This window comes from Echinops telfairi, unplaced genomic scaffold, assembly GCF_000313985.2.
Source record: "Echinops telfairi isolate 266 unplaced genomic scaffold, ASM31398v2 ScPeMD7_655;HRSCAF=1070, whole genome shotgun sequence".
In the NCBI taxonomy this organism is placed as follows: domain Eukaryota; kingdom Metazoa; phylum Chordata; class Mammalia; order Afrosoricida; family Tenrecidae; genus Echinops; species Echinops telfairi.
Window position 1 is genome coordinate 10,328,204 of NW_022104553.1, and position 19,638 is coordinate 10,347,841.

Sequence of the window (19,638 nt, forward strand, 5' to 3'; positions counted from 1 at the left end):
CACGCCACCAGGCTCGGGTGTTAGTCCTAGGCTGCAGACCTGCTGCTGCACACACCACCCCGCCCCAGCCCCACCCCGCCAACACACACACACAACACACGCAGGCGGGAATGGTTTTTGTGGCAAAATAAGTTTATTGCTGCAGCCCCATGGGGGCTGCCGGGCCGTGAGGGAAGGAACGGAGGGTCACAGCATCTTCTCAAACAGTGCGATGGCCTCGCCCACCTTCCTGAGCTCTGCTTCTGTCTGCTGGAGCTGGGGGTGAAGGGGGGTGTCAGGCCCCAAGCCCCGGACAGAGAGGCCACTCCACAAAGATGGGTGAGGACCATGGGAAGGGCAGTGAAGGAGCGTGAGAACTTGGCTGGCCATGCCCCCAACCAGCCCCAAACTCCCACCAGCCCTTTCCACCTCCTCTTCCATCCTGACCAAGGCCTGCAGTGGTCTGTTCCTGGAGTGGTCTGTTCCCAAGGGCAGCTCAGCCTCAGAGCCCTTGGTCCCACCAAGGGGCCATGTGTAGTAGTTACTTAATCTGCTGTCAATTTGAGATTTAAGAGTGAAGGGGTGGAGTTCAGCCTGTCGATCAGGTCGCAGCTTGATGACCTCATTTGGAGGCGCTTAGGAGATAAATAGCTCACTGGAGGCTGGACACAGGCTTACCCCCCGAGAGACATTGCGGTTGATAAGACACATGGACCTATGCTAGAGCCCTGGAGCTAAAAGAGCCACTGGAGACATCCTGCCAGTGCTGTTGCCTAATGTCAGACTTCTGGACTTGACCTGGACCGGGCTGTGATGTTTTCTCAATATCCAGCTGCTCTTATATCTAAAGTTGTTACATACATGTAAGTGTCTATGAATTTGTTTTTCTAGTCTACCCAGACCAACACACCAGGCCTTGGTGCCCCCACCTGGGCAGTGTGCACGGTGGTCAGGGCACAGGTCCCTAGACCACCATTTGTCGGCGGAGATGAGGAGCCCCAGAGTGGGAAGCCCCATTCCCCACTCTGACCCTGTGTGCCGGGACCCGCTGCTCCTCCTAGAGTGGCCTGGAGGCACTGCTGAACAGGAGTTAGGCCTGGGGCTCCTTGCCCACATAGGAGGTCCTGGCCCAGCCCCAGGCTCTGAGTCCATGTTCAGGGCAGGATACCGGGTTCGAGGTCTGCCTGCAACTCCCACCGACTGCACTGACCCTCGGCTGTGCCTCCCTCACGGAAGAGGAAGGAGTTCGAGTCCCCTCACAGACTCACATCCTAGGCCGGGGCCCTCTGTACCCCCGCTCCCCAGACTTCCTCAGGGTGGGAAGAGGCTGGCCCAGACTGAATGACGGAGGAGCTGAGGGCCAGGGAGGCCGGGATCCCCAGCCCTCTTGCCCACCTTGGCCGTGTCTGCCTCCTGGACTTCCTGGGGCACCTTGGCGGAGTAGCCGGGGGCGGCCTGGCGCTCCTGCAGACGCCGGGCTTGCCGCTGTGCCTCCCCACGCTTGGCCTGCAGCTTGCTCAGCTCGCGGGCCGGGTCCACCAGCCCCTGCAGATGCAGGTGGACAGAACAGCGCTCAGAGGCCAGGGCCACGGCGCAGCCGAGCGGTGCAGACGCCCCCAGGGCCAGGACGGCCACCACTCCAGCGCTGGCCAGCGTGTGCACGTAGGGAGACACGGCGGAGGCCTGGGCCCCCGTGGCCTCGTCGGCGACTTCCAGGAAACCTGCCAGGAGAGGGAGGAGGTGAGGCCTGGTCCCTTTGCAGCCATGGCCTGATACCAGGCGGCCCAAGCGAGGAGGGGGTGGGCTCACAGTCAGGCCGGGCGCGGGTGAGGTTGTAGTCGGCGCGCAGGGAGCGCACTGCCCGAGTGATGCTGAGAGCCAGCTCCAGGGCGGCCTCTGCCTCCGGGTCCTTCCAAGAGCACTGTGGGGCAGAGGTAGGGGTGAGATAGGCTGGAAGGAAAGGCCAGCGCTGCCACCCCCCCACCAACACACACACACACACCTCGGAGGAGTCTGGGTAGGGGGTGACACAGAGGCTGGGGGGCGTGTGTGGTGCCCGCCGGGGCAGTCTCTGGTACAGCTCCTCGGTCACGAAGGGCATGAAGGGGGAGAGCAGCCGCAGGCCGACGTCGAGGCAGGTGTAGAGGGTCTGCCGGGAACATTCGGCGGCCACCTCGTCTGCACCATTCAGCACGGGCTTCAGGCACTCCTGGGGGGCGGCGTGGGACAGGGGTCAGGGCTGGAGGGCGGTCTGTCTCCCGGCCCAGCTTTGCTTGTCCCTCGGTCCCCCCTCCAACGCTGCTCCTCACCAGGTAGACATCGCAGAGCTCGTACAGCCAGAAGCTGTACTGGGCGCTGGTGACGGCCGGGAAATCGTAGGCCTGGAAGCCTTGGTTGCTGAGCCTCACGGCTTCAGAGAGCCGGCTGCGGATCCAGCGGTCCACCAAGCTCTCGTGGCCTCCAGGCTGCGGGGACATAGCAACCAGGAAGCCCCTTATGCCAGGAGCCGGACCCTGGGGCCCCTCACCCACGGGGCTGGAACCACGGGCTGCTTCGCGTTCAGGAGCCAGACGGGATCTAAACCCAAGCTTATGCCCAGTGTCTGGGGGGGAGGGACAGACCCCGCGACCCCCGAAAGCGCGCTGATGCCACGGCTCTCCCTGAACTCGTCTGGCCCGTGTTCCTCTCGCCCCCACAGAGCAAGGCTTCTACCACCCGTCTGTGGTGCTGGCCCAAGACGGGCTTGACCCGGAGGGTAGGGACGCAGCCCCACCCCAGGCCTCACCTGGGAGGAGGGCAAGGGCACGAAGGCGTTGCCGAGCCCGCGAAGGGCGAACCTGGCGGCGTTCCACAGCTTGTTGCAGAAGTGCCGGTAGCCCAGGATCCGGTTCACGTCCAGGTTGATGTCCCGGCCTGCGTGGGGGGGAGGGGGGCTCCGCACCACATTTCCTCCCACCTCCCGCCAAGGGTCAGGGAAGGGCACCTCCCCAGCAGGGAGGCAAGAGGGGTCAGGGGAGACGCCGTGGGGGCCGTACCCTGGGAGGTGTAGGCGCAGAGCCCAAACCGGAGGGCGTCAGTGCCACACTCCGGGATCCCCGCCGGGAAGTCCGCCTTCTGCAGGGACAGGACACAGGGGTGGGGCATCCTCAGCCAGCCCCCCTCCACATGAAGACCCGCATCTTGATGCATGTCCTTTCACTGTGCACTTCTGTGACTCTGTTCCTTCACCGTGCGGGGAACGTGTGTGTGCCCCACTGTGCCCGACACGCCTGTCTCTGTCTGACCCGCTCTCTGCCTGCTGGCACCACCCTCCCAAGCCGTTGCGTGGTGCCAGGACACAGGTCTGCCCACGTGTAGGCTCTCGGGGTTGGCCGTGCCTCGGCAGGTGGGAAGCACACCAACAGTGGCACAGAGGCCCACTGGCCTTACCTGCCCTTCTCTAGCCTTCTCCACCTCACTGGGGTCCAGGTTACTGTGCAGGAGCTGGTCATGGAGGCCCTGTAGGGGAGGGGTGTGAGGTAGCCATGGCGACAGCCCCCAGCCCCTCCCTGGCCAAGCCTCACCCCCAGCCCCACCTGCAGGGAGACCCCATGGATGACGTCCAGGGGGTCAATGACGTTGCCCAGAGACTTGCTCATCTTCCGGCCGTGGGCATCTCGGACGATGGCATGCAGGTAGACCTACGGGAGGGCAGGTGAGAGAAGGCCTGTGCGCCTGAATGCCCCTCAGCCCTCCTCACAGGCCCCCCAGCTCTGCCCTCGGCCCCCCATGCTGCGCTGTGGGAGGGGTCTGGGCAGTCCGCACACCTCATAGAAAGGCAGCCTGCCTGTGAGCTTCAAGCCAAGCATGACCATCCGGGCCACCCAAAAGAACAAGATGTCATGGCCCGTCTCCAGCAATGTCCCCGGGTAGAACACACTTAGGTCTTCCGACTGAGGGCAGAGAAAGGGGTGCTGAGGAGCAAGCCAAGCACCCACCTCTAAGGCCCCCACTCCACCCTTGCCCGACCCCAAGAACTCACCTGGCTGGGCCAGCCCAGGATGGAGAAAGGGAAGATGCCGGAGGAGAACCAGGTGTCCAGCACATCCTCATCTGAAGGGGGCCAGAGGCCAGAGGTCAGAGGGGCAGAGGGAGGACTAGTGCCCGGCCCTGCCCCCGCCACTGGGGCAGGCCTTGCCTTGCTGGAGGCTGATCTTGTCTGGAGCCACTCCAAACTTCTGGGCTGCTTTTCCCCGGGCCTCGGCCTCGCTGGCCGCGCTGACCCAGTATTGCTCATCGGAGTCCTGCCAGGATGCAATGAGCAACTGGGGCTGCTCAGCCTCACCCCGACCCAGCGCCCAGCACAGCCCCAACGGCCTGGCCTCACCTCCCCGGGGGGCACAGCGGGGTCGCTGACGGTGACGAAGTAGGCTGGGATGCGATGGCCCCACCACAGCTGTCGGGAAATGCACCAGTCCCTGCGGATGGGGCCGGGGAGGGCAGGGGTCAGGGAAGGCAAGAAGGTGCCCCGGCTAAGGCCCTGCTCAGCCTTGCCCCCAGGAGCTCCCACTGCAGGCCCTACGCACCGGATGTTGTCCATCCATGCGTGCCACGTCCGCTCGTGGGCTTCGGGCACGATGCGGAGGTCGCCCCGCCGCACAGCAGCGCTGGCGGCCCGCGCCATCTCCCCGCAGCGCACGTACCACTGTGGCCGCAACAGCGGCTCCACCACGTCCTTGGAACGGCTGGGGGCCGTGGGGGATGGTCAGCACCGGACAAGTCTCTCTCTCCCTCCCTCCCTCCCCGCTGCCCTGCCCAGGACCCCCCTCACTTGCACAGCGGCACCACCATGGGGTTGTCCTTCACGTCCCGGAACAGTCCTTGCTCCTTCAAGGCCGCCAGCACGGCCTTCCGGGCCTCAAACCTGGGCAGGCCCTGGCCGAGGGGGAGGGATGGTCAGGGCCATTTCCAGACACCCTGCCCCCTCCCCGTTCCAGGCCCAGGCCCCGCGGCCTCACCAGGAAAGGAGGGGGCACGTTCACCAGCGCCCCGCGGGCGTCCATGATGCTGATGGCCTCCAAGCCGTGCCGCTGCCCCACCTCGTAGTCGTTCTGGTCGTGCGCAGGGGTGATCTTCACCGCGCCTGGGGGCAGGTGGGGTCTTGGGCCAAAGGCGGGGCTCTGGACCCCTGTTTCCCGAATGGATGCCCAGAACCACAGCCCAAGGCCAGCCCGAGCTGACTCTTCTCCTTTCAGACAGCCCGTGGGCAGCTGGGGGGGGTGGGGGGGCTTGTCTCGTGGGGCCTGCCCTGGACCCAACCCTGGCTGACCTGTGCCGAACTCCATGTCCACAAAGTCGTCGAAGACGATGGGGAGGCTCCGCGGCAGGAACGGGTGGACGGCGTGCTTCCCCTTCAAGTGCTAGAGCGGGGAGACACAGGGTTGTGCCAGCAGCTCTGCGCAGCCGGGGCTCACCTGCAGCACGCACCGAGCGGCTCCGAGAGCGAGGAGCCGAGCCGCCCTTCACCCCGGTCCTCCTCAAACGTGGGAAAGGACGAGACGTATCTCTAGCATGTGCCATCCCGACTCATGCAGATACGGGGCGCTCCACGTGGTGGCTGAAATGCCACAAGGCGCCCGGAAGCCCACTGGAGCACGACATGGCAAGGAAGGCTCCGGGAGGCTGCCTGGCAACCCAGGGGTCACCCCTCACGCTTAGCGAGACCCAGGACGCAACGACCCTCGCACCGGCTGTTGTGGAAGCGAGATACCGTATATACTCGAATATCAGCCAATGCACCTAATTTTACCACAAACACTGCACTGAAAAGGTTCTGAGAAGCTCGGCGCGTGTTTGGGGCGTGCTGGCTGTGCAGGGAGACCAAGCCAGATGCGGTGGCGCGGTTCCGGTTCCAGTGATACGAATGGGGTCAAACGCCTGAAGCCCGGGCCCCTGGAAACTACGGTGGGCTGGTTCCCAGGGTACGAGGAGGTCCCGATGGCAAACCAGAGAACCAGTCTGCTTGCTAAGCTAAGAGGTTTGCAACTGACACTATTCTAAGCACCCATGACTGCTGGGAGAGCCCTGGTGGCTAAGAAAACAGGTGGAAAAGTCCCCGCTGCAAAGACACCAGTGTCTGAGAGCCCCTTCAAGTGCCACCCTGGCACTGCCAAAGCCAGGGCGGGTGCTGCACGAGCACCTCCTGGATTCGCCTGCCGGAAGCAGCCGAGGTGGAGAACGTCCCTGGAACCCCGAACCCGGCACGCTACCCCGGCGTCCCTTCCATCTGCACGGTCAGCTGCACAAGCAGAGTGGCTTCACGCACGGAACCATGAGAAGTAAACCCGCTGCACCCGACCCCGCGTTCAGAACACTGCGCTCCCAGCTCCGCTCCGGTGACACCACAACGCGGCTCTGGCTAGCACATCTGCTAGTCATTTGGGGACACTTGCAGGACAGGCTCTGCCCGTGCCCACCTCCCGGCCCGGCTCCATCCCACCAGAGCAGGGGAACACCTTCAGGGTGGCACGGCTGAGGCTTCTGCTCCCACCCCACCCCACCCCACCCCCCACCTATGGGCTGAGTCCCGCCCACCTGGTATCTGGGGTCTTTGGGATGCACGGCTATGGCCACGTCACCCAGCATCGTCTCGATCCGCGTTGTTGCCACTACCACCTCCTCATCGCTTTCTGGGGGACAAATGGTCCTGTGGAACCCATCCTGGCTGCCCCCGCCCCACCCCACCCCACCCCACCCCCATGCAGCTCGGGATCCCACCTGAGCCTTGGATCTTGTAGGCAAAGGAGACAAGGACCCCAAACTCCACCTTCTCCTTGTAGCCTGGGACGGAGAGCAGGGTGCGGCCTGGCAGCTCCTTCTTATCGACCTGTGAGGCAGGTGTCGAGAGGCGTCGAGGGGCTGGGCTGGGCAGAGGGAGAGGGCCTGGCGGGGCAGGGGCAGGGGCAGACCTCAATGTCGGAGATGGCGGAGTTGAGGGTGCAGGACCAGTTGACAAGGCGGGTGCTGCGGTAAATGACCCCCTCCTCGTGGAGCCGGACAAAGGCCTCTGTCACCGCCGTTGAGAGTTTCTGGGGGAGCGAGGAGTCAGAGAGGGAGCTTGGTGCCCAGGGGGCCAAACAGACACGCCAAGGCCGCAGAGTGCAGACACCCAGGAGGGCGCAAGCGCCACCTCCCGGCACACAGGCGCGGTGGGCTGGAAGGGGGGAGTCCTTTACATGGAGAAAGAAGATGACCAGGCACAAGGGCAGGGACAGGAGGCTGAGTGCTGGGGCAGAGGATCATGGGAGCGCAGGAAACGGGCCATGGAAAGGAGGGGAGAGGAGTCTCTCCATGGCCCCTGGGGTGGCTTCTGTCCACTTCCGCTGACCCAGCCCTGAGACTCGTTCCACTCACAGGGTCCATGGTGAAACAAGCTCGATCCCAATCCAAGGAGCTGCCGAGCTTTTTCAGCTGGTGGTAAATCCGGTCCCCTTTCCTGGGAGAGGACAGACAGGCCAGGGTCGGCTCTCAGGCCTGGGCTGGAGGGGGTCACTGGGGGCTGAAGGGGGCAATGTGAAGATTGCTGACACCTTTGAGTGACCGGGACCTGGGCGCCAGCTGGCCCTCAGCCCCTGCAGAAAGGAGGCCCGGGACAACCGTGCTGCATACTCACTCCTCCTTCCACTTCCAGACCTCCCGCAGAAAGGCCTCGCGGCCCAGCTGGTGCCGGCTCAGCCCCTGTTCACGCCACAGCTTCTTTTCCACCACCACCTGGGTGGCAATGCCTGCGTGGTCACAGCCAGGGTTCCACAGGGTGGTCTCCCCGCGCATTCGGTGCCTAGGGGAGGCAGGTGGAAGGCCAGGCTCACCCCCAGGCAGAGCCAGAGACTCAGCTCAGCCAGGGAGGCCTAGCACCAAAAGGCGAGCGGCTGGTGGGTAATCTGCTCCCATGGAGGTTACAGCCTAAGAAGCCCGGCCAGACGGTTTTCCTCTGTCAGAGAGTCGCTGCTAGTCGACTACGCTGTATTCTGTAGCACAGGCCCGCCAGAGGGAGGAGAACCGCGCTGCAGCCGCCTGCTCTCGTTACAGCAGCGAGACAGCTGTCAGGGGGACTTCAGACGCAAGTGTCTTAGAATGCATCACAATGTTCCTTATTGCGGAGGGAAGGTGGGGTGGAAAGGGGGAAGCGATCACAAGGATCTACATATAACCCCCTTCCTGGGGGGCGGACAACAGAAAAATGGGTGAAGGGACACGTCGGAGACAGTATAAGATATGGCAAAATAATAATAACTTATGAATTATCAAGGGTTCATGAAGGAAGGGGGAGCAGGGAGGGAGGGGGAAAATGAGGCGCTGATACCAAGGGCTCAAGGAGAAAGCAAATGTTTTGAGAATCATGATGGCAACAAATGTACAAATGTGCTTGACACAATGGATGGATACGTGGATTGTGATAAGAGTTGTATGAGCCCCCAATACAATGGTTAAATAAGTTTTTGAAAAAAGCATGACCCAAAATAAATAAATAACCCCCGCCCCCCCCCAAAAATGTGTTATTAAAGTCCAAAGGAAAGAAAGAGTCCAAAGTGGGGGGGGGGGGCATACTGTGAGGGGCAGTTAGAGGACAAACCCCTTATCTTCCGAATCCATTTTTCTTTTCTTTTTTTCTGGTAGCATGCTCACCTCAGCCCCGTTTGGTGGTCCTCCTCGTTGGGGGAGCCCGGCCGTGAGAGCAGGAGGGCCCCCGGGGACGAGGACCGGGAGAGCCTTTTCTTTATTGCTCACCAAACATTTATCTCTTTAGGGGGCATGATTAGAGGTAACCACGTGTCACAGGAAGGGGCAGTACAATAGGCATACCCAATCCATTTTTCTAGGAACTCTTTGAAGGGAGATTAATAACCAAGAAAGAAACGAGTAGCCCCACTAGGGGGCAGAGCTGAGGGCCAATAAAGGTCACATCCATGTAACTGTCAGTCAACTCTACACCTGAACCAAGTTCAACTGACAAAAGGTGAGAGAGAGAGAGAGAGAGAGAGAGAGAGAGAGAGATTTACAGTGCCCTCCTGTGGATGTCGACTCACAGCGACCCGGTGGGATGGAAGCACTGCCTCCCTGGGCTTCCTAGACTGGAGCTCTTAGCGGGGTAGAAAGCCTGGCCTTTCTGCTGGGGAGCAGCCGGTGGTTCAAATGGCTGACCTTGTAGTTAGCAGACCAATGCATAACACCACCACCACCAGGGCTCGGGTCTTATTTACCGTAGTGACCACCCCTCTGCCCCCAACCAAAAAAACCAGAAGAGTACAGCTGCTGAGCCTGTAGTCGCCTGTACAACACAGGGCCCTTTCCTGCTGAGATCGCGCATGTTCAACCTGGTTTCTCGGTTTGGAGGTGTAAGGTCCTGGTGTCAGGGGCATCCTGGTTAATTGGTCTCACCATGGATTCAGTGCTTCTGTTCTACCTCCTTGTGGGAAACGGAAGGATTTCTCCCAAGTTGTCTCCCCCAAACATATGCCAAACAGCTGCTTGCGAATGACTGTACACTTGGAGGTCATCAGGAGTAGATCAGGGTTATTCTCCCTAAGAGCTATCAGCTGTCTAGAGCAAGCAGTCACCACTGTTTATCCCACAACAAGTAGGCCCCACTCCCTTCTGATAAGGATAGTTGTCTGTTTCCTTGTAGGAGACACCAGAGAGGTCAAACCCACCCAAGGGTGACCAAGGTTAGGCCGCCATCATGAATCTAGGGTTTGCCCTTCTTGTCACATGTATACCCCTAGTCCCTCCCCTTCCTATCATGTGTACAGCCCTAGCTCATCCCCTTCCTATGATGTGTATGGTGACCTGTAATCACACCCCCCTAAGTAGATATAACCCTGGGTTAGCAATTAACTGGGTCCTCCAACCACCTGCCGGGTACTCGAGCCTCCTGCCCGGTCCCTGCCCCACCTCCCCTCGACCCATGCCGTGCGCAGACCTGGCTGGTAAGATCATGGCCATCCCGGAGGTGAGCATGCTACCATGAAATGTGTCTGACTCCATTATTCCAATCTCTCTTCTATCTCTCATGCTCCCGATGACTTTAATATAATCTTTATGTATCTCAGCCGTACAATTGTGCTTACTGAACCCGTGATTAGTGGGGGGAGGCTGGCCACCCTCCTCATGCCACACCTCCTAACTCAGAGGGAGGGAAGTCAGGAGCAGAGTAGAAAATGAAATTTGTGACTAACTGTTTCTATGAGCCACCTGCCTCCTTTCCCATGAGACAGTGCCTGGTTATCATTTTCAAAAACTTGATCAAAAATTTTATACAGTTAGTCCCCGGCTGAGGACGTATTACAATAGCAATAAACCACATTTAGAATGGTCTGGGCTGGGTTTGCTGTTTTTTTTAATCACAATGCTGTGGCGTATAATTTGCTGATCTTATTCTCAGGGGCCAACGTGCAGACATTATTCAAAGACAGTTGGCTAGAAGGCAGAGAGGGGCTAACTTGGGTGAAGGGGAGACAACATTCCCAAGGAGGGAGAAGAGAAAAGGGATGGGGGAGGCGAGGGCAGACTATTAAGAGGTGGTAGAGGAATCTCAAGGATAACATTATACTAACAGATATAGCCACGTGGTCAGAGGCCTTTCCACTCAAAGGAGTTTGGGGAGTAGCTTAAATTGTTCACTGCAATACTGATGAATCTGAAATGTGAACCCTCACCTAATTCACCATGGAAAAAGTTAAAAACAAAACCGAAAAAGAGTGCCTGTCTTTTGAGTCCTACCTCTACGGGATCAAGTGGCAAACAGCGATTCGGAAGGTTGGGCGGGGTGGTGAGTCGATGTGAGCGTGAGAAGACTCGGAGGAAGAGGAGTAGATGGGCTGCGCAGCCCACAGACCGACTCCTCGTCCCCAAGCGGCCCACGCACCACGACGGAGGAGAAGGGGGGGGGGGCAGCGGCTCACCATCGGGTCAGCGAGTCCTGGATGGCGTTGGTGAGCGCATGGCCCAAGTGCAGGGAGCCCGTCACGTTGGGGGGCGGGATGCACATCATGAAGACGCCGTGGGGGTTTGGAGCGGACACGCTGGAACGCTGAGGCACGGGAGCAGAGACCACCCTGGAGCCTCAGGTCACCTCGTCCCAGCGCCCACCCTCTGGGCCTGGGTGGCAGCGCCCCCTTACCCCGTACTCCGGCTTGAAGAAGCCCTGCTGCTCCCACCAAGGGTACCAGGCGGCCTCCACATACCGAGGACTGTAGGAGTCGGGCATGGTGCCGCTGACATCTGGGGGAGAGGGGAGGCGCCGTCGGTGACGGTGACGAGGCGGTGGGGAGCGCTGGCGTTCACCCAGTCACACCACCAGGCCGTGTTGGGGGTCTGCCACCTCACCATGCAAAGCAGTGGGAGGGACGAAGCAACAAGGGGCAGAAGCTTGGGAGGGTGGATGGGAAAGGTAAGCGCCCCTTTCCCAAGCCAGCACCTTTCTTTTCCCCAGGTGGAGTTGGGATGTCATAGGTAAGGATCCCAAGGTCCCGTTTCTCCTTCTTCTCTGGTTTAGCTTTCTTCTGAGAAGACAAAGAAAGGCCTAGCCATCCGCCAGCCCCCCAGCCAACTCCCCCCACCTCCCACCAGCAGCGCCCTGGGCTCCCACCTCCCCCGAAGGGGCCTGCTGCTGCTGCTGCTGGGTCCTCTGCTTCTGCTGGAATTTCTCCAGCTTCTCCCGTTTCTTTGCCTCTTTCTTGAGCTGAGCAGCGGTCTTAGGAGGTGCAGTGGCCTCGGGGCCTGGAGCGGGCCCTAGAAATGCAGTCTGAGCAGGAGGCGTGCTTGGGGACCCTGCGGCCTGAGGGCTCCGCTGTGCTTATCCTCCCACCTCTCCCTCCCACCTGGCCCCAGAGCTTTGGCCAGTCCCCAGAAAGAAGTGAGCTGCCTGGGAGGCGCCAGAGAACCCCACCCCTGCTCACCTGGCTGTTGGGAGAGGGGCTTGGCCCCTGAGCACAGAGCCACTTCTCCCAGCACGGCTCGGAATTCAGGTTGATGGACGCACGTGATAAACCAGCGAGTCACGTTACCCCAGATCCAACGGGCTGAGGGGTCCAGGACCTGGGGTGGGGGGAGAAAAGAGTCACTCTTTCTTCACCCTCCAATGGAGTCTGAGGGGAGCTGCCTGCATGCCTCCCCAGGCCCCCCACGGACTCACGTATCGGAAAGGCAGCAGCAAGGCTGTGACGGCCGCCAGGTCCGCCAGCGTGGGGGCTTCCCCAGCCAGGTACGTGTGCAGCCGGAGCCTCTCCTCCAGGGGGCTCAGGGCCCGGCCCAGGGCGCCCAGGGCCGCCTGGCAGGGAGAGGAAGGGTGTGAGGCAGGGGCTGGCTCACCTCAATTGCCACCTGGCCCCAGGAACCCAGTCTCACTGGCCTCCCTCCACTCCCACGAATCTCAGAGACCAACTGCCTCTTCTGAAATGGTCATAGAAAAAACATCTCCTCCTCATCCATTGAGCTTATCTCCACTGTACATTTATTATGTGCCAGATGCCCTAAGCACAGATTATACGTGAGGCAACCCACTACACTGTCCAGAGTTCAGAGCTGAAAGGCTCTACCACGGTGCTGGACACACGTGCTACACAAGCCCTCTCTCTTTCAGAGTACTGAAAAGCAGGAGGTAGCTGTGCGGACTACGGTGCCTCTGACCCAAGTCACGGTGTTTTCATTCACCTCGATGCGTGTGGACGTGGACAGGGACCACGGAAGACGACCACCGAGTGGATGCATGTGCACGGTGGCGCTGGAGAAGAAGACGCCACGCGTCTGTCTTGAACAGAGAACCACCAGAATGCTCTTGGAAGCAAGTCTGGTGAGACTCTTGTCTCGGGTCCTGCAGTCATGTGGTCGGGAAAGACCAGTCCCTAGATGAGGATGTCATGCTTGGGAAAGCAGAGGGGCAGCCAGAATAAAGAGACCCTCGAGAGGCTGCATTGACAGTGGCTCCGACAACGGGCTCCAACGCCAGTACCCCTGTGAGGCTGGCGCAGGCCTGGCAGGGCTTTGCTGTTGCCCACGGGGTCGCTGTGGGCTGGAGCCCACTCAGTGACACACAACAACAACGTGTGTGGCCACTCAGCAACTGCTTCAGCCAGTGTCTATCAGGCAGCTGCCAGGTGCCTGGCGAGGAGCCAGACTGGCGCAGTGGGTCCACTCAACGGGACAAAGCAATGGCAGTGGGCACCCATACAGAGGACAGCCTTAGAGCCCCATGGGGCAGTCCCACACTCTCCTAGAGGGTCAATGGCAACAGGTTTGGGTCTGTGCCTGGTAGGAGCCCTCGGGCGGGTAAGTGGGCAACGTGCTCATGGACCAATGGAAGGTTGGCAGGTAAAGAGTCTGCCCGCGGCGGCCTCAGGGAAAAGGTCTGGGGATGAAACATTGAAAAAGCCCAATTGCTGAGAGGTTTACAACCGCAACACAGTCAACACTGTTCAACACGGAAGCCGGCACCAACCGTGGTCTAGGAATTGTCTGGTGCTACCAAATTGGGTTCCGACACATAGCAATCCCGTGTACAAAGAGCCAAGCCACAACCCAGCCCTGCGCCACCCTCACGGCGCGGCTGTCTGGACCCACGGTTGCAGCCCCCGTGACTCTCGACGACGATGGTCCGCACTTCACCAAGGAAGCCATCCTTCTCCAGGGCCAGTCTCCTACATCCACGTCCAAAGGCCATCAGGACTTCCGAGCAGCAGTCCGGCTGCATTTCTCCCCACGCGGATTTGCGAGTCCTGCTGGAGGTCCAGAGTACAGTGGATAGTGTCTCGACCGCCTCCGGTCTTCTTTACGCCGTGTCCATGCGTATGATACGACGACAAGAACCCTGGCTTGGACCAGGAACACCTTAGTGGTCAAAGGCACACCCTGCTCTTCAACACTCTTGAAGAAGTCGTGGGTGGCGGCTGTGCCCAATGCAGCACCGTCGGTGGATTTCTTAACGGTGGCATCGATCAGACTTGATTGTGGATCTAAGATGGCACTCTTTGACAACTTCAGGCACGTCTTGATGGTCTCTGTGGTCCAGAGACACGGGGGCCACACGGGTGAGAGGGAGAACGGAGCATATTCACGAATACAGCCAGGATATCTGGATGTGTGTTTTCCTTTGCTGCAGATATTACCCTGAACGTGGTGGGGCATACAGGAGACAACATTATGACTTCTTGGTCAGACCTCAAAAGCCGTCAGAGAATGAGCTGCTGGTCGTGGGGGCTCAGACCAACATCAGAATGCACACACACAAATACACACACAGAAGCTCTGGAACTCCCTTCATTGTTTGGAATTAAACACATAGCTTACTTATGTACATAATTGGAAAATAAGAAAAACTCCCATTAGTACTATAAACTTAAAACCGTTTGCACAAACCCAAATCAACCCATTGAAAACCTTATGGATCTGTGATGACGGGTCTTCTCCATCAGTTAGGAGGGACCGCTGATCCTGAGGGAGAGGGAACTCATCTTTGGGGGCTTGGGCGCAACCTGCCACCAGGACTTCTGGCCAAGCAACTGGGAACCCGTACTGTTGGGGCCCTCCTTATAGCTCTGGGGGTCGCAGCGGCTGAACCAAGAAAGACTTACGCAGATGCCCCCAGAAACTATCCCACGAAGGATTTTTTGAAGAGATGGGGAAAGCTGGTCTTAGAGTGTGAAGTAATTTGGGAATGCCAGGAATTTCTTTGGATTGACTTCTATGGAAATTGTCACTGGTCATTGCTCCCGAACTATGAGGCATGATTGTGTGGGATAGGAATTGTTTCTCTTGATAAAGAAGCAATTAAAGAAGCGTTAATGCAAAAAAGAAGAAAACCTAGCCAGTGCCCATCAACGGATGGATGGATGGATGCATGGATGGATGCATGGATGGATGGATCAACACGCTCCGGTAGCCACATCCAATGGAAAACTGCAGGACTCTGAAGAGTAAAGTCCACAAAATATTGCCTACCATGGAGGATTTGAGAGAAGGTATGATGTTAAGTGAGTAAGTCAATCACAAAAAGATGAATACGAGATGGTCCCGCTATTAAAAAACATCCAGCGTCGTATCGGCACAGAAAGCAAGGTGCTTCGGTGGTTACCAGGGAAAGGAGGGAGAGGGATGGGGAATCGCTTACTAGATGGTAAATACTCGTTACTTAGGTGATGGGAAGGACAAGACCATATACGGGTGACGTCAACACGACCCGACGAAGGAGAGGGAAGCTGCCGAGAACATGAGAAGAGGAGACATGTACGGTGCCGGCAACAGAGCAAACACGATTCTGCAACAATAGGAAATCCCACCCCAGAATGTGTGTGGCAGCACAGCACTCGTGGATGCACACGAGGCAAAGTCCAACCAGGTTCCAGCAAACAGTGGCTGCCCCCGGACGTGCTGGACCAGTTGGGTTCAAAGGCAGAAACGTCAATTCAGAGGTTATGGTGACCCAACGGGGTCTGCATGGTAGATTTTTCTCAAAGGACACAGGACAACCACAGGGGCTTATTAGGAAGACATAAGAAAACAGGAAACTGACTGGTGGGGAAAAGGCCAGGTAAGTTGTGCCAAGGAGGTTTTTCCCATCACGACAGTAGACCAGTGCATTTCTCGAGGAGCACAAGGGCTGTGCTATGAGAATTACATCGGAAAATCCCACCCAGCCCCAGCCCCTCCCGACGTCTTTTCTATTCCCCAGATACAAAGAGCACTTAACGACACAGGATTTCTGTCAGCCCAGGACACCAAAACTGCCCTGGTGATAGGGTAGCGTGCTTCCGGGAAGGGTGAGAGAAATGGACAGACCACCTCCAGAAGCGGACAGACCTGGTGGAGGATCCGTCGGGAAACAACAGCTTCACATTTTGAGCTATGATTTTATAACAATACTTTTTAAATCCGTCCTCATATATGTACACAGACAGTCATACGAGAATAAAAGCAAGGATGTGTGTAACCTTTATAAACCAAAGTCAAATTCACTGCTGATCTAACTCGCAGCGGCGAGATAGGACGGAGTAGAACAACTCCGTAAGGTGTCCAAGGGAGTAAAGCTCTCCGGAAGCTGACTGTCTCCGGTGCAGTTGAGCTGCTTGTGGGTTCAACCCATTAAACGCTCCGTTAGCAGTCCAAAGTTTAACCCGCAGCGATACTAGTGGGTCTATATGTATATATACATTTGTGTGAGCTGCGTCTATCCACATATATCACACCAAACAGACCTAACAACTCACACGATGCGTTTACCGGCCCAAGGGCCCTGAGATCATAGTCTGGGGGAGACTTTGACAGTGGCACAGTTCCCGGTGTCTGGAGTGCGGCCTTCAAAGCTTGCAAGCGGCCATCTAAGATCTCTACTCATAGGGCTCAAGAGAGAACAATGGGACTCAAAAGATCAAAGGGTTAAGGGCCCACAGGAGGGACAGCCCCTTTAAACTTGAGACGAGAAGAACTAGATGGTGCCCGGCTACCCATCATAACCACACCAATCAGGACAGGAGAGAGAATCTGGGGTGGGAGAAAAGGGCAGAACAAAGCCCACCGTCTTTTAAAAGTCCAGAGCTACTGGGCTAGAAAAGACGAGAGGAACTCCCAAGATAATCACCCTAAAATGACTTTTAAACACGGAATGGAAGCCATCTCTGCAGGTCACCCTGCAGCCAAATAATAAGCGGGATTGCAAGGGAGTCACGTGCTCCCTTCACACACATGAGCACGCACAGGCAAACTGGTCTCACGAACAAAGGCGAGAAGGCAGGGCAGGCCAGGAAAGCCGGGTCAACAGAAACGGAACAAACAGAATGGGCAGTGACTAGAGTCGACACACTGCAAAACTGCAACCAATGGCATAGTACGATAAAAGTTGCTTTAAAAAAAGCCACTGCCATTAAGTCGATGCCGACTCACAGTGACTCTATATCAGTGCTTCTCAACCTTCCTAACGCCCGGCCCTTTCATACAGCTCCTCTTGTCGCGGAGACCCCCAACCATAAAGTTATTTTCGTTGCTACTTCATAACTGTCATGTTGCTACTGTTATGAATTGGGGAGACCCTGTGAAAGGGTCGTTCGACCCCCCCAAAAGGGTCACGACCCACAGGCTAACTGCTCGCTGCTCTACAGGGTTTCTCAGAACCTCTATTATTAAGAGATTAATAGGTAAATTTCTATGGGAGACATCATCATCTTTCCCCCTCTAGGACAAAGTAGAACTGTCCCTTGTGAGTTCCAAGGCTGTTACCTCTTTATGAGAATAGAAAGTATTGTCTTTCTCCCAAGGAGCAGCTAGTGGCTTTAAACTGCTGACCCTGCAGGTAGCAGCCCAATGCGGAGCCACTATGCCTTCAAGGTGCCTTAATGAAAGAGGACCCTAATTTGCTGTGTACATTTTCACCTAAAATGCAATAAAACATTATTCTAAAACACAAAAACTTCGGGAGTAATCCTACTTTGACACACATGGGGTTGCCATGAGTCAGAACCAACTTCATAGCAACTGATCTGGTTTATTATTTGATAGGCAAGGTCTCGGGTCTGGAATTCACATTCAAGGGTTGGAGACAAATGAGCAGATACAGATCGTATTTTTCTCAATAAAGTGTGTGTGTATGTGTGGGGGCATTTGGTGGAGATGACAGGTAGGAAGATAGGGATAAAGGGGGTTGTCTCCACTGAAGGCCTTAACGAAGATTAGCTGGTCATGTTGAAATGCAGGTGTTTGAAAGGAATCAGGCATACCTCAGACACCCCTGAGGATAATCCAAAACTGGGCAGGCACAGACCAAGGTCACCTAGGCCCAGGTGACAATCAACCAGGGCAACACACTAGACAACAGCAACATTGTCTCACATGCACCTTAACTTAGCCACTAAGAACATCCAATATCCTTAACCTCAGGTGGCGGTGGGAGGGGATAAAAAGCAGGGGCCCAGGGCAGTCGTCTCCCTCTTGTTTCTGTACTCCTTTTTCCTCGGGGTTTTTCAGGGCCCCCTGAAGCAGCCATTTTCAATCTTGAACTTTCCTATGGCCTTGAATGCTGTCCAGAGATAGCGTGTATGAGACTGTGCTGCCCAAAACTTCCCTTTCCTCCTAAAAGCTACTTGGATTACAACAAATGCTGGGTGGCGGAGGGGTGTGTGTGTTACAGGACACCTGATACCAAGGGCTCAATAGAAAGTAAACGTCTAGAAAAGAATGATGGCAACATATGTACACATATACTTGATACAATTGCTTTATGGGTTGTTACAAGAGTTGTAAGAGCCCCCGATGAAATTATCTTTTTCTAAAAACATAATAAACTTATGAACCTACCCAAAAAAGTGCTTCTGCTGTGTGAATATTTTTCCTTTCCAGAAACCTGGCAGAGACAACCCCCTTGATCTCTGGTCTTCCTACCCGCCACATTCAGTGAGTAAATGATGAAATACTAAGCATCCACCACGTGCTCAATACTCTACCAGAAGCTACACAGCCACACCCACCGTCTGGCGAGACAGCTACATTAAGTGCACTGGATCCTTGACACTTATCACCTCTTTCCCTCACTCATTTGTCCCTTCATCTCTTCCTTGCTGTCCTCTCTCCCCAACCTGCCTAATCACTCACCCTGTTTCCCCATCACTCTTTTGCCCCCATTTCAAAGGAGCCCCTACTCCCCCCAGTGTCATAGCCTAGGATTTACTCCAAGTTTTTAAAGGGCAAGGCACTGAGCTCAGTGCTCCACACACATCTTTCTGCCTCCTCACCAACTGCCGGAGGCAGGTAGTAAGTGCATCACTTCTGTGTGGGGTGGGGAAATCAAAGGTTTAAGAAACCTGCTCGGGGTTTCCACACCGCGTGGCCATTTGCATTTGATAGACCTATCCTCTAACTCCTCATTATGCATCCCAATCTGTACTTCCTACTTGGGAATCTTTCCACTCACCTGGGAGTCCTGGGCGGAGTTCCGGGGTCCCAGGGCTGGCAGCGTGGCCCCACAGGCTGCTGGTATGAGCTCCGTGTCGGCGTAACTGACCCACTGTTGGACGAGGGCAGCTGCCCTGCTCCCCCCGGGCCCCCCCAAACCTGCTGGCCACAGCAGCTGGGCCACAGCCGTGGCCCCCCACACCCAAAGCCCACCGGGCCCTTGCTCCAGGGCAGGCAGGCGGGGTGGGGGAAAGGGAGTCCTGCTAGTCGGAGGTGGCTGAAGACAGACGCGAGGGGGGGCGCCCCCCCAGCCGGGGCCCTCCCCAGCCTCCCCATAGCGCGCGGCTATGAGGGCCCGAAGGCTGGGGAAGGCATCAGGGTGTGGGGAGACGTAGAGGATGGACATGGTTATTCCGAACGAGATGGAAAAGCCTAGGGAAAAGGAGATACGGGGTGATGAGGGATCCGGGGTGATGAGGGATCCGGGGAGTCCTCTGCAAAGTGACCGGACCCTTACGAGGACTTCCCTGCCACAAGCGCCCGACTCCTAGGGTTGGGGGTCTGACAAAGGTTCAGGGACGCAGCGTCGGGCTTCCAGATGGCCAGGGGCAGTGGGGGGGCCCGGGCCCGGGATGACCACTGTCCTTCCGACTTTAAGGGGCTTGCAGGCCGGCGGCGTCCGGAGGGACCCCGATGGAGCCGCGCGTACGTACTGGAGGGAGGTGGTTCTGCCCGGCCCGGCCGCGG

At 57.5% G+C, this 19,638-nt stretch overlaps 1 protein-coding gene across 2 annotated transcripts; it reads right to left on the reverse strand.

Annotated features, from left to right (window-relative positions):
• Positions 1 to 111: 111 nt before the first annotated feature.
• Positions 112 to 19,632, reverse strand: VARS1 (valyl-tRNA synthetase 1). 2 transcript variants are annotated; one of them, XM_045292590.1, is made up of 30 exons: positions 19,605 to 19,632; positions 18,911 to 19,323; positions 12,152 to 12,286; positions 11,916 to 12,054; positions 11,606 to 11,748; positions 11,435 to 11,519; positions 11,138 to 11,238; positions 10,920 to 11,047; positions 7,631 to 7,795; positions 7,372 to 7,453; positions 6,927 to 7,046; positions 6,736 to 6,844; positions 6,553 to 6,647; positions 5,288 to 5,378; positions 4,977 to 5,101; positions 4,790 to 4,893; positions 4,545 to 4,703; positions 4,346 to 4,436; positions 4,157 to 4,262; positions 4,001 to 4,071; positions 3,786 to 3,911; positions 3,555 to 3,659; positions 3,409 to 3,477; positions 3,015 to 3,093; positions 2,765 to 2,892; positions 2,289 to 2,444; positions 1,982 to 2,188; positions 1,789 to 1,900; positions 1,375 to 1,700; positions 112 to 255 (listed from the first exon to the last, which is right to left on the reverse strand). In XM_045292590.1, exons 2-30 carry the CDS (start codon positions 19,295 to 19,297, stop codon positions 187 to 189), a joined length of 3,813 nt encoding a protein of 1,270 aa, XP_045148525.1. In that variant the 5' UTR covers positions 19,298 to 19,323; positions 19,605 to 19,632; the 3' UTR covers positions 112 to 186. The 2 variants fall into 2 exon arrangements, with proteins under 2 accessions (XP_045148525.1, XP_045148526.1); XM_045292591.1 differs by lacking the exon at positions 19,605 to 19,632 and having other exon boundaries at positions 11,435 to 11,516; positions 18,911 to 19,580.
• Positions 19,633 to 19,638: the final 6 nt, after the last annotated feature.

Excerpts from the sequence above, each read along its gene's own strand:
- VARS1 (XM_045292590.1), bottom strand. The coding sequence starts at position 19,297 with ATGTCCATCCTCTACGTCTCCCCACACCCTGATGCCTTCCCCAGCCTT. Across the intron at positions 1,901-1,981 it reads CCTACCCAGACTCCTCCGAG|TGCTCTTGGAAGGACCCGGA; the intron begins GTGTGTGTGTGT and ends TCTGCCCCACAG. Across the intron at positions 1,701-1,788 it reads CACCCGCGCCCGGCCTGACT|GTTTCCTGGAAGTCGCCGAC; the intron begins GTGAGCCCACCC and ends CTCTCCTGGCAG.